Source organism: Anomalospiza imberbis, chromosome 13 (assembly GCF_031753505.1).
Source record: "Anomalospiza imberbis isolate Cuckoo-Finch-1a 21T00152 chromosome 13, ASM3175350v1, whole genome shotgun sequence".
Lineage (NCBI taxonomy): Eukaryota > Metazoa > Chordata > Aves > Passeriformes > Viduidae > Anomalospiza > Anomalospiza imberbis.
The window spans coordinates 12,838,512-12,854,870 of NC_089693.1; the positions used below are offsets into that span (position 1 = coordinate 12,838,512).

At 36.2% G+C, this 16,359-nt stretch overlaps 1 protein-coding gene across 4 annotated transcripts in view; it reads left to right on the top strand.

Annotated features, from left to right (window-relative positions):
- Window positions 1–16,359, top strand: part of UNC13C (unc-13 homolog C) — a 137,929-nt gene that overhangs the window by 60,544 nt on the left and 61,026 nt on the right. For 3 of the 4 annotated variants that reach the window (XM_068204005.1, XM_068204003.1, XM_068204006.1), the window contains exons 12-16: window positions 127–290; window positions 7,316–7,466; window positions 9,824–9,892; window positions 11,179–11,268; window positions 12,045–12,173. In XM_068204005.1, coding sequence (XP_068060106.1) covers window positions 127–290; window positions 7,316–7,466; window positions 9,824–9,892; window positions 11,179–11,268; window positions 12,045–12,173 — 603 coding nt within the window. Of the gene's footprint in view, window positions 1–126; window positions 291–7,315; window positions 7,467–9,823; window positions 9,893–11,178; window positions 11,269–12,044; window positions 12,179–16,359 lie in introns of all 4 variants that reach the window. The other variant, XM_068204004.1, reaches the window with a different exon arrangement.

A 16,359-nucleotide genomic window follows, 5' to 3' on the forward strand; every position in this document is an offset into this window, starting at 1 on the left:
ACTAGTTTGAGCCAGTCTTCGGAAAAATAAAAATTGACTAACATATTGAAGACTATACGTAGGATATACTTTCAGAATGCTTCTTAAAAGCCAAACTTTCATTTTTGAAACATTTCTTACCTTTAGAATCTCTTCCATTACTTGACGGAAGTGAAGTCAAATGGTGTGGTGAAAATCCCCGAGGTGAAAGGCGATGAGGCCTGGAAGGTGTACTTTGATGATGCTGCACAGGAAATTGTGGATGAATTTGCAATGCGCTATGGAATTGAATATATTTATCAAGCTATGACGTAAGTATCATCGTGGCTGGCTTTCTGCTTTGCTGTCAGCAATGTGTTTGAGGGAAGTAACGAGTCTCAAGCCTTTGTGAATTCATTCACCGTTTCTCTTCCATTCCTGACTTTAAATTCCTATCATTTTGTCCATCTGATTCTCATTAAAGTGCTTCTCATGTGCAGTGGCTTTAAGATACAAAAATTTTATAAGCTGTTACTGGTATTACTGCTAATGCATTCCTTAATCCTTATGATACTGATATATAGCACGGTTCAGAAAGACTTCCAGTGTTCCAGATGCAACTCGAACAGGGTTTCACAAGCTCTGTACTCTTTTCTACTACTATGGAAGCTCACTAGTGGCTATAGTGAGCTTCCATAGTATATGTAAATAATTAGTGCTAGCCATTTTTAACAGTACTGAGACCTATTACTACATTGTCCATTCTGAATTAGCTGTCTGAACACCTTAGAACACAGCACCATCTAGCTCAGAGGCTCATGATGGTGAGAGATTCATCATGTGCTCTCAATTTATCCAGCAAAAAGTTTTCTGGTGAAAAGGACTATATTCTGCTGGAGCTGTAGAAAAGCAGGGGACTTCAAATGAGTCCTATAAATAAAAAATACAGACTTTTTTCTTACAGAAACCTGATATTGTAGGATTTTTAATCAGAACATCACTCATATGTTTGCATCTCTTTACCTCCTAAAAAGAAGAGTCTTATAATAAGTATGAAGGTACATAAAAATCTGAAGTTTTCATTTCATTGCAGAATATATTGACACCTCCTACTATTAGAATGAGCTTGTCTTTCACTTTATGTAGTTGTCTGTGAATTCTTGTATTGTTCATCTAATAGAAGGTCAGGCAATGTATTTTGTACTGTACACATTTTTAATGATCTTCCTTCAAGGAACTTATACAGCATTGCACATAATAATTAATGAAACTTGAGAGTTCCTCTGTTTTGTATTTAAATTACATATGGAGGAATTAGTGTGTTGACTTTCATGAGTATTTGTGTTTCTGTGTTTAGTTTCTCTGTAGGTCTGTGTGATTGTTATGTCATTTATTAACTTATCCTGGTATTGTAGTTTTATAACTTGATTTAAAATGGTATGGGATTTTTACCAGAATGTTAGTGATAGAGTTGTTCCTGCTGTGTGTATCAAAATGAATTCAAGTTTTGACCAGAAATTAGTTGTTAAGAGCTATTAATGCCAAAGGAGGGCTATTATTAGCGATTTGCATAAGAAATAAAGGGCTGATTTAGCATTAGTTTTGTCTTACTATATCAACTGATAATCAACTGAGTTGATTATCTCAGTATAACATGGCTGTATTTTTGACTGACAACTTTAACTGTAAAATTATTTTGGATTTTTTTTTTCTTCATCTCTCAATGTATTCAAGTACTGCAAAATTTCCCAGAAAAAGTTTGAAACTGGTTTTAAAAATTCAGATGTTGCAAAAGTTAGCATTGCAAAAATAGCAACATAACTGATACGAGTATATAAAATATTTTTACTTAATAGAGGTAGAAATTGACAGGTTATATTTTTATATAAAGAAGACGCTTTGTTTTTAACTCAGTAAATAATATAACATTCAGATATTCATGGAAAGTAAGTAAATTTAGTCTGCATATCTAACATGGATCTGGGCAAATACTCCAACACATTTTTCAGGAGTCCTTACTCAAAGACTCTAAGCCATTTTAAGTTAATTAACCTATTTTGCTGTGTCCTCTTTTTGGTCTTGCTTTCTTCTATACCTTTTCCCCCAAATTTCCTTGATGCTGTTGACTGCTAACCAGGTATCTGAAGGCAAATGTAATGAGAAAGTGAATTTATTATTGATAGTCACAAGAAATAAAAGCTAAGATTTCTTTGTCCCCATACCCACATCCTTTTATATTTTGCAATGTTTCATGTCAATAATGAGCATTGCCTTTTTGAGGGGACAGCCCCAGCCTGTTTAAGTGAAGAATAAAATCAGTGATGCATGTAATCTCAAGTAATATGTGGAGAAAAATATATATTCATATACGTTGTTTTGCTGATTCATCTGCAGACGCATCTCGGAGCATTCAGACTTTGGGGGGGAAGAGTAGTGAAGACACTAAGTCTATTTGTCATGAGGAATTTTCTTTTGGACTATTATCTCCTGGTTTTATTTCTTTTTATGAGATTACCTTTTTCTTCTGGAACAATTTTAGCGGCTGGAAGAAAATGTACAGCTTCTTGATTTGGAAAATAGAATTATCAAATTGCATTTGGTAACAAAGATCATCTACTAAAACAAAAGCAATTTTCTACTATATGACAAAGAGAGAATTTGAATGTAATCACTTTGCCCAGAGGAATATTGTGTATGCTTGAGAATCTAGTTGCAGAGTACTTCTACTTCATGTCTCATGATAACATTGGAAATTAAGATGTTTGTGTTTGTAAACGCAAAACTGACTAAGCTTTAATACCCCAGGGTCCAGACCCCAGAGAGCATCTGCACTTTATCAGGCTACGTGAGTTTTAGGATGCTGCTAATGAGGTGTTCTTTTTGCCTGAGTTTAATTTTTAGTATTCCTATTTGTTTTAAAGTTAGCTATTATAAAAAGTTTCAGTGCCACTTAATGATAGTCAGTCTTGACCCTTTTAATGATGGATAGATGGCATATGCTGGAGTAGGAGCATATGCCTTTCTGCATTTCTACACAACATATACCTGATAATGCTTCTCTAAAGTACCCCTGTCTAAAGTGTTTTGGCATCTGGTTCCACTACAGCAATAAACAATCCCACTTGTCTATCATTTCTGGGTCATGACAGTGGCTTTGTCATCTATGATCCCTTAATAAATCCTGAAGATTTCCTTCTGGCCCTCAATAGTTATTTATATCTTCTCCTTTAGAGCACAAAAATAATATTTCAAAATTTAGTCTTGATTTTTCTAAACACAGTGAATATACTCATACTGAGATGTGGGAATCAGACCAGAAGATACCACACAGGTTACCTGTCTGCTCTAGTCATTGTCCCCAGTGAGAATTTCTCACCGAACTTAGAGAATGAATTCAGGTGTGGCTGCACCACTTGCTGAAGATAGGAACATCTCCACATTTTTATGAGATAAATGTAGAAATTTTTTCCCTGAAAAAATTTTTTCTGACTTAGAAGGGGTGTTTTACTCTCAAGATACGGATTACGACTGCACAGCTCCTGAGCAAGGAAATCTGCATTAAGTTACCAAATGTGGAATTCATGTGAATAGAAAAACAACCATCAACCCAAACTAAAATACAACAAAAAGACTGATTCTGTTGCAGTAATTGCTGCTCTTTGAAGTCTTGACTGCATAGGTTATATAATCCACTCTTCTTTCTTATGATTATTTTATTCTTCCATTCCTCATGAAGTCTGTACTATGAAAAGTAAAGCAAGATCATTACAGCCATTCTTGCATGGCTCAGATGAGATTTTTTTCTGGTTTTTGTAGTGGATAGCAGCCAGACAGACACTGTTAGCCACACAGCTGGTACGTGTAACTCCCAGAAGTACAAGCATGGATGTGTGAGACAATAAGGAGGAAAATAAGTATCACAAAAAACAGGAAGAAAAAGTAGAAGAACAGCACAGTGGTCCAGCTGGCCTTTATTTTGATGACTGTGGGGATTGATAGCAGTTTGTGCTGTAAAGTCAATGTCTAGAAGGAATCACACTGGAACTTTATTTACCTACGTATATTCAGCCACACTCTGCAGTGAAGAAAAAGTAACTTTTTTCCTGTCATTCATCTTTTAACATAATTTACTTCTCTTTAGAAGGCAAAAATCCCAGCACGTATTGAAACAGTGTTTGACTAGACACTCAAATTACACATAATATCAGCAGCCTGAATTTATTATGTAATAGAGTCAAGTGCAATAAAAGCTCTATTAAGATCTTTATTTCTTACTGGCAAGAGTCACCACAGGTAGAACCTAATGATTCTCAATCAGCAACATAGCTCTCATTCCAGCAGGTTAATGGACATTAACTATGTCATCTTGTTCTCCTGCTAGTTTTCAATTAATGTGGCAGCATTACAGAAAGCACACAAATCGCCCATTAAACTAATTTTTTATTGATAGCATTTGCTTACTGATGAATACAGCACATCAATTAGACTCCTTTCTTTGCTAATTCATGCTAGCAGAAATATTGGGAGAATCCCAGGCACTGTCTATTGGTCAGAAAATTGCATAGTAAGAAAGTTGGAACAAGCAGGCCTGGTTTCAGCTTACGCAGTGCAACCTTGCTCTAAAATGTGTGAGACTTAGCAATGGTTGCTGTGACTTCATGTGCCCACTAGAAATTGTTAATAACTCATGCTACTGGCTGCTCTTTTCAAAGACCCGCAAAAACAAGGACGGGTTTACTTTGATTTATGCATTTTAGCAAGCAGAAGGAATCCAGGTATCTTGCAGGTAGCTGATAACCTGAGTTATCAGAACTCTGAATCATGAACCATATTGTATACTTAATAGGTCCTGTGAACATTAGAGATTTTAATTAAATGATAGAGAGAAACAAAAATCTGTCACAGATGCTTTACCATAACTTTCACTAAGCACATTACAGGTGAAACAGTGCAGTGATACAATAAGGACATAAGTTATAGCAGTTGTGTAGGAATGTGCTCCCTGTTGACGGAGTAAACATGTTACCCTTTGTCTCCTTAAAAAGGAAAAAAGTCCACAAGTTTCTCTCCTCAGTTTGGTTAAAAGACACCTCATAGGACCTTGGAGACTTCACCTCAAACTTAAGGATAGCCAATTGGACAGAAGCCAAAAAGTCCCACCTAAGCAATTCACTAGAAAAAGAAGAGAACAAAAGAAGTAATTGCTTTTGTGAAGTGTCTTAGCAGGAGCAAGAACCTCTTGCCCTGGCTCAGTTTTTCTCTGTAAAGAGCTTTGTTGTTTTGCCTTTTATTAAAACTTTTCTGTTTCCAGCACTGTCATAGGAGCCATCCTGTTACTTTTATGCCATCTGAGGCAGCTGATCTATCTTGGGTGTAATACTTATCTCTGAGAGCTTATGAGACCTGGCTCAAAGAAACCAGGTATTACAATTGATTTAAATTTTCCTTGTGAAAAAAGTGGTACAGTTTGGGTCTATGGGTCTATTCTCAATATAAGAATTCAGTACAGGTCATGGGTAACTCATTGTGAAATGGTAAGGGAAACCTGCAGAAGACACCTTAAAATGTTGACCCAAACAATATTTCCATGGTCTGTCTTGTTCCCTGAAGGCAATTGAGATAATCTCAGTGATTTCTTTGCTGCTTTCTGCTCCTTTTGCCTGCCTCCACCCTCAGCAGAGCATGTTACAGGTATGACTCTAAGGCCCATGGGGTTATTAGTGCCTTTTTTTCTCCAGATTGATGTTACTCATGCACTAAGGACCTTTAAGTCCACTAAAAGTCTTTTGGAAATTAAAGGTCATCAATATTAAAAGTATTAATTATTTTGTCAGTCTTTTGAAAATTGGTTCTGATCATCCCTACATATATTTCCCAAACTTACTCGTAGATAAGAAGCTATATCTATTAGCTTTAAAGGTTACCTTTATTGGTGAGAACCACCTGATATCACTATTGTAATTTATTACAAAGGAAAGTATTATTCTTCTACTTGACAGAAAACATGTGACATATGTTTTGAAAGATTTTTCTGAGGGGTAGAGAACTGTGTTGTTCTTTTGTTAAATTCACATTTCAGTCTTCAAAAGCACTTCTTGAAAATACTGGCAGTGAATTAAAGGTTTGGTAACACTATTCCATGAGCACATAGCTGGGAATGCTGGGCTCTAGTCCTGGCCCGTGTGGTTCGTTTTGAGCAGTTTCTCTCAGTTATGTAAAATGCAGACAATAGCACTTAATAATTGCCCCTACAGGAAAACAGTCTTGAATAATGCCTTGAAAGATGATTTGGGCTGTGACAACAGTTAACAGTATTTGGCTTAAGTTCAGCAGGAGAGGTCAATTGTACCTTGTGTTAATTTTTTTCTTGGAAGGGCATTAGTGCCCAGGTGGTTACGGCCCAGCACACTGTTTTGCCTTATGCTCCTGAGGAGGAACAGGAGAGAGGAGCCAGAGACTCTAGCTAAGAGGAGCATGTGGCCAAATCAGGACATTCAGTCATACAGAGCCTGGTTGGAATTTCTTAATCCTCTTCTGTTTGTACACCCATTTTAACACCATCTTTTCCTAATCCCCTTCATTCTCTTTCCTATTTGTGTACATTTAGTCTTTATCCCTTTCTCTCTCCTAGTCCTACCTAATTATAGATCTTGAAATTAGGAATTTACGTTTGCAGTGATGGTGTTCACTCTCCTCATGTGTCAGATCTTTCATTCATTTGTACCTCTCCTGTTTTGTTGTGTTATAAGGTCTTTGTATGCTTCCAGCATACAGGCATCTCCTGTTTCATTAAACAAGTTAACAGTGCTGCTACATTGCACCTCTGGGTTTAACAGACTGATTACCTAAATTTTACTGGCCTGGATCGAAGTGGAAGAGTTTCAGTTATGGCCTAATTCAAATCAAGGTGAACCCAGAAGCTGCTTGAAGCACCTTTCATTAATAATATGGCATAAAATAAAAGCCACACTAAGTCTTTTTAGTTGGCAGCAATTAAATCTTTTTCTACCATAAATCTCGGAGACTTTCCATGATTATGAGTTAGAGTTTGCTTTTCAGGTTTTCTTTAATTATGAATGTATTGTTTAATAGCAATTAAAATAGTTAAGTCATGTTTTTGTATTTAGGATTAACAGAGTAAGAACTGAATGTGAATCTAATGTGGCCAGTTTGAAAATATCAGTGTGCAACAAGTGGCAATTGTATCAAATGTGTCTGGATTTTCCTCCTGTACATCTGTACAAATTTCCATGAGGTAGCCCGAAATTTACATCATTGGAGTTAGAAAGAAATTATCGTGGGAGAAGAAGCAGATTCCCTGCCATCTTTAATAACTGTTGGTTTGTTTGAATTACAGGCACTTTTCCTGTCTCTCTTCTAAATACATGTGCCCTGGTGTTCCAGCAGTTATGAGTACATTGTTGGCCAATATAAATGCTTTCTATGCTCATACAACTGCAGCAACTAATGTATCTGCTTCAGATCGCTTTGCTGCTACTAACTTTGGGGTAAGTAAGATTTTCTTTTTTAATAGAGTTCTGGTCCTTTTTTTTTTCTTCCTAGTATATTCCATATTAACTTCTACATAGAATTTTTTTTAATTGCTCATTTTAAAGAATAAGGGTTGTTATTAGCTCTTGAAAATTTTACCCCGAGTCTTTAAAATCAATCATCATAAAAGCCAGAGAAGATGCTGCTCAGCTCCTTGTGAGGTTTAGAGGGTAGAAGGCACTGGCACACATTCATGGTACTAAAATCTCCAACAGATTTTTGTTTTGTTGCAGTGGGCCTTGCAAACTGCTAACTGCATTAGATTTAGTATTGGATGCAATTTGTTTCTTGGGCTGTGTCATCAGTGATGGTTAACTGATGTCAACCTAATGGATGTGGCCATAAATGCTGCTCTTCTCACAAGGATCCATAATAATGAACTCTCTTATTTTTGCTGAAATTTTTGCTCGTGAATTGTCCAAATCCTGGATTTAGGTATCAGGAATTTTAGGAGGAATAGTAGCATTTCAGAATGTGTTAATGTGTTTCTTCTGTGGATAAGTATCTCACAGGGTGGACTTCCTAGTCTTTGAACTTGACAATAAATAAAGATCCATTCACTCTTTATTCTGATTTCTTCACCTACTCTGAGGAATTAAGAGCAGTAAGGCAGAGCAATAATTCAAAGAGGTTGTCTTTATAGCTCTGGTATTACAGATGATACAGAGGGTATAAACAGAGTCTTATGCTGAAAATGCTTTTATTTCCTCTTTTTTCTTTTTTTAGTAAGGCTTTTATTTGTAGGGCTGATATGAAAGGTATATTTGATGTAACAGTTTTCATAAAGTACTATTTATTGACATGTAATAAAATACTAATTGTAATTAAAATTTATTAAATTCACATTAAAATTTCAAATTCAAAATTGTATTTGAAGTAGTGTTAGAGGCACTAGTACTCTTCTCCAGTATTAGAATAATAGAGAAATTATGAATTTCAGATTTTCAAGATAAAATTATGAAATTATGCATTTGGCTGCGTAAACCAAGAATTACTTAATATCTTTGTGGAAACAAGTCTTGTCTTTCAATGTTCATGCTTTATTAGACCTTTGACTTTGATGCAACTTTTGAAATTTAGAATGGTTTTGCTGGATTTTTATCCTTTTTTCCCATTTTTCTAATGATCAGAACTACTTTCGTCCTCAGACAGGGCAGTGATTAACTCCTTTCTCGGATGTTAATGCCAGTTTGCCTCTGACGCAATTTGAATCCAATTCATAGTTCAACAGATGGATGGAAAAAGAGTAGTAGGCATAACTAAAAGAGATTGGAGCTCTTTTTTCAAACAATTGACTTATAGGCAAAATATTAGATTATTCTTCTCTCCTCAAAAGGCATTTGTTAGTGAATAGCTGCACATCATTCATCAAAAAGAACATCTCAAATTCAAGTCCTCAGGCTACAGCTGGGAATGATTTGGCTGACTGAATATTTCAGCAGAGCTTTATAACATGACAAAAGTTCTATTTTGATTGGTCCCTTAAGGGACCTGTGCCAAATTAGTGGGGTTTGGTGTAGGTTAGAACTCCACTGATGAGACAGTGCACAAAGACTCTATTTTCAAATTCCTGATCATCGCATTTAAGGGATGGTGCAGATACGATCAGTGCACCCTGAGAGCTATCAGCTCCTGTTTCTTCCAGAAGTCTGCTGCTTTCACATAGGCTGAGATTTCACAGTTTTGTGCAGTAGACAGGGAATATGTTCGAACATAGTAATTAGAAACTCATTAGTATTACTTGAGAATGGCACAACTCAGCTGGAAATCTCACGGCAAAATACTTTCACTGCTCCTTATCAAGATAACAAGTTAATCTTCACATTTTAAAGGAAAAAATATATTTTCATTGTATTAGTATTGCTTTAACTTATTCCTGCAAAAGCCACTGTTTCAGAAGTATAATTTTCAATCATACTTTTGCACCAAATTCTACTGTAAATGAGCATCCTTTCTTACTTATTAAAGGAAGGAGGATGTGCTTTCTTCAAGAGTTTAATCAGTTGCAAGGCAAATATAAGACCGGAAAATGTTGCATTGCAAAATCTTTGTGACCTCCCTAACATGTTGCACAGCTGCACAGTGTTTAATGCATACCAGGTATACAAAATGGATAGAAAGGGAAAATAAAGTGAAAGAAGATGCATTGCCTGGCCTTGAAACACAGGTGTTTCAAACCATCACTTGTATATGAAATAATGGAAAACAAATTGATTTTCAAATAAGTTAAGAATGGAAAGAAGCTTTCTAAAACCCCAGCAATTACAGGAACCTGCAAATTGTAGTGCAACATAGTATTGTTTTCTTTTCACAGAGAGAAAAGTTTATAAAGCTGCTGGATCAATTGCACAATTCCCTGAGGATTGATTTATCTAAATACAGGGTATGTACAACATATTCTATTCGAGTCAATGTGAGACCCCCCCTGAAACCTTTGGAACAAAAATTTACAGAATTTGAGCTGTTTAACACCAATATTTTTCCAGTTTGATGGAAAAAAAAAAAAAAAACCTCAGTATTTTCTTTCCAAAAGCTAAGAACGGGTCAAGGGATTATCACATATTCAAGAGTATTCAACTCTTTCTTGAATATGTGATATTCATCAACTTTAATTAAATTGGTCTATAACTATTCTTAAGTTAATTCATCTGGGAATTACCTTCACTGACTCAGGTAGTGCAAAGTGCTTTATTTTTTCTGGGAGCCTGACACCTCTGCTACAACTTGCATGCTAAGATCCTGGTAATGTTGAAAGAATCTTGTCTCTTTGTTTTTCTATGTGGCAGGCATTCATTTCATTTCTGCCTCATGGAATCTCCTTCCACTGAGCTATGCTCCAAAGCCAGCCTTTCAGGAAAGCAGGCACTGGGTACCTGCCAGTTACCATTTGGTTCTGAGCTCCCTCTCCTTCTCCAGTCCACTGGATCATGAAACTTTTGGACAATACCTAAATTAGAGCTTCATCACCTGTGGCTCTCCTTTCAGCTTCCAGGAGCAGCAGCCTCCAAGTCAAGGATTTGTCTGTTCATGTGGCCTGCTCTCCAAAACTGGAGGAGAAAGGGAATATTTAAAAGAACCCCAAGGCATTAGAGGGAGCAGAAGTTGCACATACTTAATTTTTAAGACCAAACCCTTCATGAAGGAGATATGTTCATGCTAAGATCTTTTAATTTTGAAGAATGCTAGCCAGACAGTATCATAGTATGAGGCTGATATTTCATTAGTAGGAGGTTATGTAAATAACACTACTTCACATCACTCTGTTAACCCAGAGATTGTAGCAAAAATTGAATAAGTTATTTCTACATTAAGCTTACTGCTGTTTTTATGCCTACAAATTATGTATGTGCCATGTAAAACACATAAATTATTTTCATTAGCAACAGTTCCCAGTCTTCTTGTAACCTTTTTTACTCCATTCATGTTTTGGAAATATCCCAATATTTGGAATTATTCATATTACAAGTGCAGGAGCATTATCAAAGGTATTCCTACTCATGTCCAAGGAATGCTCATCATTAACTACCTCACAGGCAGAATTTGGGTAATGTGAACATCTCTAATCCTCCCAAGCAGAACTTTGTTTTCTTTGAGGATTTCTAACTAGTTGTTCAAGGATTTTACCTGTAACTCAAATTTTGCATGATTCCTCTTTCCCTGATTCACCAGGATAATTTTCCTGCCAGCAATTCTGAAAGACTCCAGGATCTGAAATCAACTGTGGACCTGCTTACCAGCATTACTTTTTTTCGGATGAAGGTATTGTCCTTCACTTGAACAAATAAATTTCCTGACAGAAACGAAAAATTTACCTTTTTAATTAGTTTAAAGTCAAGTCACATAAAGCATACTTAGCTGAACTCCTCAGGAGTCATATAGAATAATGGTTTTCTACTGATATAATAAAATCACAAGTCAAACAGCAAAATAGATCTGATAACTGTTCACTTTAGTCTCTCCAAAGGTTGAGATCTAAGTGGTCAAGCATGGAAGTATTTTTGGAATGGAATGATACACATTCATGTTACTGAATGAAAAAAGAAACACAAAGCAACCTTTGTCATAATAGCATGTGATTCCATTGCATTAGGCAACTACATAAAGAGAATTAAAATAATCCATTAAGTTAAAATTTGAATTAATGTATCCTGAAATGGAGTAAAAAGATGAACCCTTTGCTTTAAATAAATAACTGCTATTTGGCTGATATTCTTATTCAAAGGAAAACACATATGGTTTAAAAAAACTGATAAAATGTAAACCCTAAGATGTAAAGATATAAACTCTTGGGCACACATGCTTCTTTCATCTTATAAATATTTTAATTTAAATAAAACTTAGTGATAAAATCTAATTGCATGTGTTTTAATGTGTCTTTGAACTAAATCCACCTTTATTCAACACAATTTAAATTATTTTTATCATTGCTTTATTTGAACACTTTTCATCCTGTATAACAGAACTCCATTCAACACTTGGATTTCTTGTGTTCGATCTAGTTCTGACATTCTCCCACTTATGAAATATTTAATTAGGTCCTGGAACTGCAGAGCCCCCCTCGAGCCAGTACTGTGGTGAAGGACTGTGTAAAAGCCTGCCTGGATTCAACTTATAAATACATTTTTGACAATTGCTATGATCTCTACTCCCAATTAGTGGATCAGGTAAGGTCAAAATGAATTTGTTCTGTGCTATTGCTCAATCATTGTTGTTAGTTTGCCTTTAGTAAACAGAAAGGCTTCTGGTGCTCCTTCATATCAAAGCACTCAGATTTTTCACTTTATTTATGTATGGAGGAGCAACATACCATAAATACACCCACAGACAGCATTGAATTCTAAAATGTTTAGCATGAGTTTCAAAATTGACACATTACCTTATAATGTAGTCATCAAGTTGGACATGACTGTGAAATTGTCCAGTGGTTTTGGGGAAGATGACATTTGATTGATTACTGCTCATTTAAGATTTGTAACAGGGAAATAGTTATTTAAAATCTAACATTTCACTTCTGTAGCTTTAGAAAAAAAATTAATTTGCTGAAAATGATACAGTTTTTCCAGCCTTATGTTTTAGTATCTATGATGCATACTTGGATCCAGGCTTCAGTAACTGCTTTAAGAAGGCAGAGGATTTCTTAATATTAGTCTGTCAGGTTGAACTGTCAATGCAAAATAATTTTATCCTCTGTTGTTTTCCCAGTGTCATGCAAAATCCTTGAGAATACTCTTTATTTTTTAATATAATATGGTCATAATAGAAGTAATGTTAGAATTATTTACTGTCTTAAAGGAGCATCATTTCTTTATCATACTACCACCTGTACCTTGTATTTGCTTTCTGGATGGTACACTGAAAAAATGGTAGTTCTGTCACTATTCCAGCCTTGAATGGAATTAACTAAGTACTTTGGCAAATGCACTTTTTTTTGTGTGTGTAGAATTAATAGGAACACTCATGCTAATGATATAAGATTTCAAATTAAATTTATTTGAATTTATTTATTTATTTAAGGGAAAGATATTTCTCTTAAATCCAGAATATGAATTCCCGTGTTTTAGGAAAGGTGACATTTGCTATTCAACATTTCTGAAATGAGAATTTATTTTCTCATGTCGGATTCCTGTTGTGTGAGAAAACTTAACTGTAGCTTTGAATGTAAGAAATTCTCACCAGCACCAATAAGCACTCCACACTTAGTGCTGATGTGTGTTTATCCTACAACAGATTATGTTGTAAACTGAGTAGGAGTATAAATTAGTGGAAGGAGCAGCCTCAGGCATCACATCTATTTACGTCATGAACTGTTCTGTTTCCTCGCTAACGTTTACTCTGCAGCAATTTGATCTTGTCTGGTAAATATAATATGAAGTGCTGCTAGACTGGGTATTACATAAGTCTGCAGTTTATCAGTAGATTCTAGTCCTCAGTAAACAGCTAAAAGCGATGCAGTCTTACCTCTGCAAAGCATTGTGACAACTGCAAAAGCTCATCTGTATTCAAAAAATTCACAACTTTTTTATGTGGATCCATACAGTCATTTAGCCTGTCTATTTTAAAATATGGTTTTGAAGTGCAGGGATATTACAGCTTTTCTTCTTGGTAGAGGATGTAAAACTTCCTTAAGTAAGGGCTCTCTCCAAATTAAATTTGAAGCAGAACAGGCAATGTTGTTATTATATTTTTCTCTCACACAACTCTGCTTAATGGTGGAGAAATAAGAAGTCCTGAAATTAAAAAAAAAAAATAATCCACAACTATTCACTCAGTTGGAAAACTAAGTTAACTGCATTTCATTGTATTTCTGCACCTCTTGAGTTCTCTTTCACAAGATTTCCAGCAGGGGCAGTTTTTTTAAGCAGACAATTGTCTGTACAGTTACAATCATCAAGCAGTGCAAGAAACTTTAGTGAAGTGTAAAACGCAACATTTAAAATAAATAGATTTAATTCAAAATAATTTATTTCTAACAACAAATCACAATAAAAAAAATTCAAGCAACGATCACATGTAATCTTAATGCCAGATAGTAAAACCTTCTTCTCAGAAGGTGGGAGGCAATTCTGAGAAATATAACTGGTCTAGCTTTAATAGAGAGATGAGTAAAATTAATTCAAAAGACTACCTGAATTCTACATCAGCTCTTGAGTTGTACAAGGAGACTTTGTTCAGCATGATCCTCATATGGTTTCCTGTCAATATATCCAAAAGTGCATTCGGTTTTAGGAACACTTGAGTATGCAGCTTATTTGAACATATAGCTCTGGAGGCTTTCCAGTGAATCCAGGTGACTGGCTTGTCACTGTTATAGTAATGTTCACTGTTACAATAATGAAGCAGTAACCAGTAATGTAATTAACATTTCATTAGCTTTGTGTCCCAGCCCCTTAGATTAGACCAGATTCCACTCTTAAGCCTTCCTCAATACCCATTCCCTTATCTCTGCTCTCCTCCCCATCCGGTGAGGTCCCTTCCCCTCACAGGGAGGGAGCTCATCCTAGTGTGGTTCTGCAGCACAGGAGGTTCATGTTTTGGCTGCACAGCTGAGCTGTGAGCACTGAGAAGTGAGATCAATGGGCCCCAAAGCAGCAAGAAATGGTTCTTATGTAGGTCAGCACCTGCTCTCACTCAGGGGAAGGACTGGCAGATGTTGTCCTGCTGAGGCTTCTGCATGCTCAGGGTGTATCTGTGTGGAACTCACGGTAACCACCTTCTGCAATCGCTTTTGGCTGCAACCTGAAATTCTCAGAGATTGCTGCCACAGTATTTTGAGAAAATATGCTTCAGGTCTGATTGTGTGGGATTGCTTAATTTTGGGGTGAAAATAGAGCAATTACTTAAAATTGAGGGGCTTGAACTGGAGTTTTTGGATATTTGCCACTATAAACACAAAAAGTAAATCACAAAATATGCTCAGCAGTCTCCAGTTCCTGTTTTTATTACTCTCTACCTTTGTGTCAGGCAGGCAATCACCATTAAAAAGCTAATGTCTTGCAGCAAAATATCACCCCTGAGGATATTTCCTGGGGTGAAGCATTGCAAATGCTAACAATATGCAAAAATGTCATACTACAGTTCCACACCAGAATACAAAGAACAGCTGATGGCAGAAAACCAATGACTACCGCAGACAGTAAAACATGATAGCTTGACAATCTTACTGACATGTATATTGCTATCCTCATTATTGGAGACAAAGGCCTCTGATGAGGAACTGTCTAGCTCGTTATGCAGAACGTGCAGTATTAACTCTTTTTAATTAATAGTTATCTGAGTGAAGTGTTTAGCTGCCCTATGTTAAAAAAATATCCTGAAGAAGTAGTTTAGGAAGCACTTTGATAGCTTTCTGACTCAATTTACAGATATGTCACTCTTTCTGTTTTCTTGAGAAAACAAATTTTGAAATCCTGGCTGGTGCTCACAGTGACTGAAGTCCCTTCAATAATTCTTTTTGTGGTCTTCTGCACTGAGTGACATCTATGAAATGCAGACCATATCCTTCATGTTATCTGAAGAGCTCTTGATCAGTACAAAATAATTTCATGACTGATAGCACCAATATACTGGAATAAAACACTGGAGTGCTTTATATTTGACAGTAGTTCATCAGAAGAGGACTGATATTCTACCTGATGTTAGGGGCCTTTACTTGAGTCTTTGCTCGGCTCTGCATGTTGTCACAGCACAGCTTGGTGCAGACAGGAGATAGCAAAAAGCAATTGACTCGTTCAGGAGCCAGGGGTGGTTCTGCTGCAGCAGCACACTACTCTGCCCTTGCCCATCTCTCACAGGGGTACCGCACCTTGGGCTGGGTTGATAATGAGCTAAAAACATCCCAGCTCTGGGAATCGGAGCTGTGCACGAGCACATGGATGGGCCTGTGCTTTGAGAGCTGGCTCAGTTTTGCTTTACTCAGTTGTGAGTCCCTGGTCACTTTTCCATTGGGATTTGGGAATCCAAGCTTCATAGTTGTTTTTTAAGGTGTACTTTTTTTCCCTTTAGTATAAATGACCAAAAATTGCTAGATTAATTTCTTAAAGAAATACTGCAAGAATTGAAGCATGACTGTGATCTGTGGTTTTCAAACACATTCAGAAGTATGACGTGGGAAAGGAAGTGCAGTAGCAAAAGCCGTTTACTACAGAGAGTCCTGTTTTTCAGGCATGCAGATTTCAGTGTCGGGTAATAATTCTTGTGAGGCCCTTTGTTATATTTACATATTGCTTTAGATTCACTGAAAAGATTCTGATTTCTTCAAATCTGGCATACAGAGGGTACTTAGAGATCTCTCCTTGTGTTGCAGCATTGTGTTTGATGGGCAGAATGTTAGCCACAGTAATAGCAAAACAT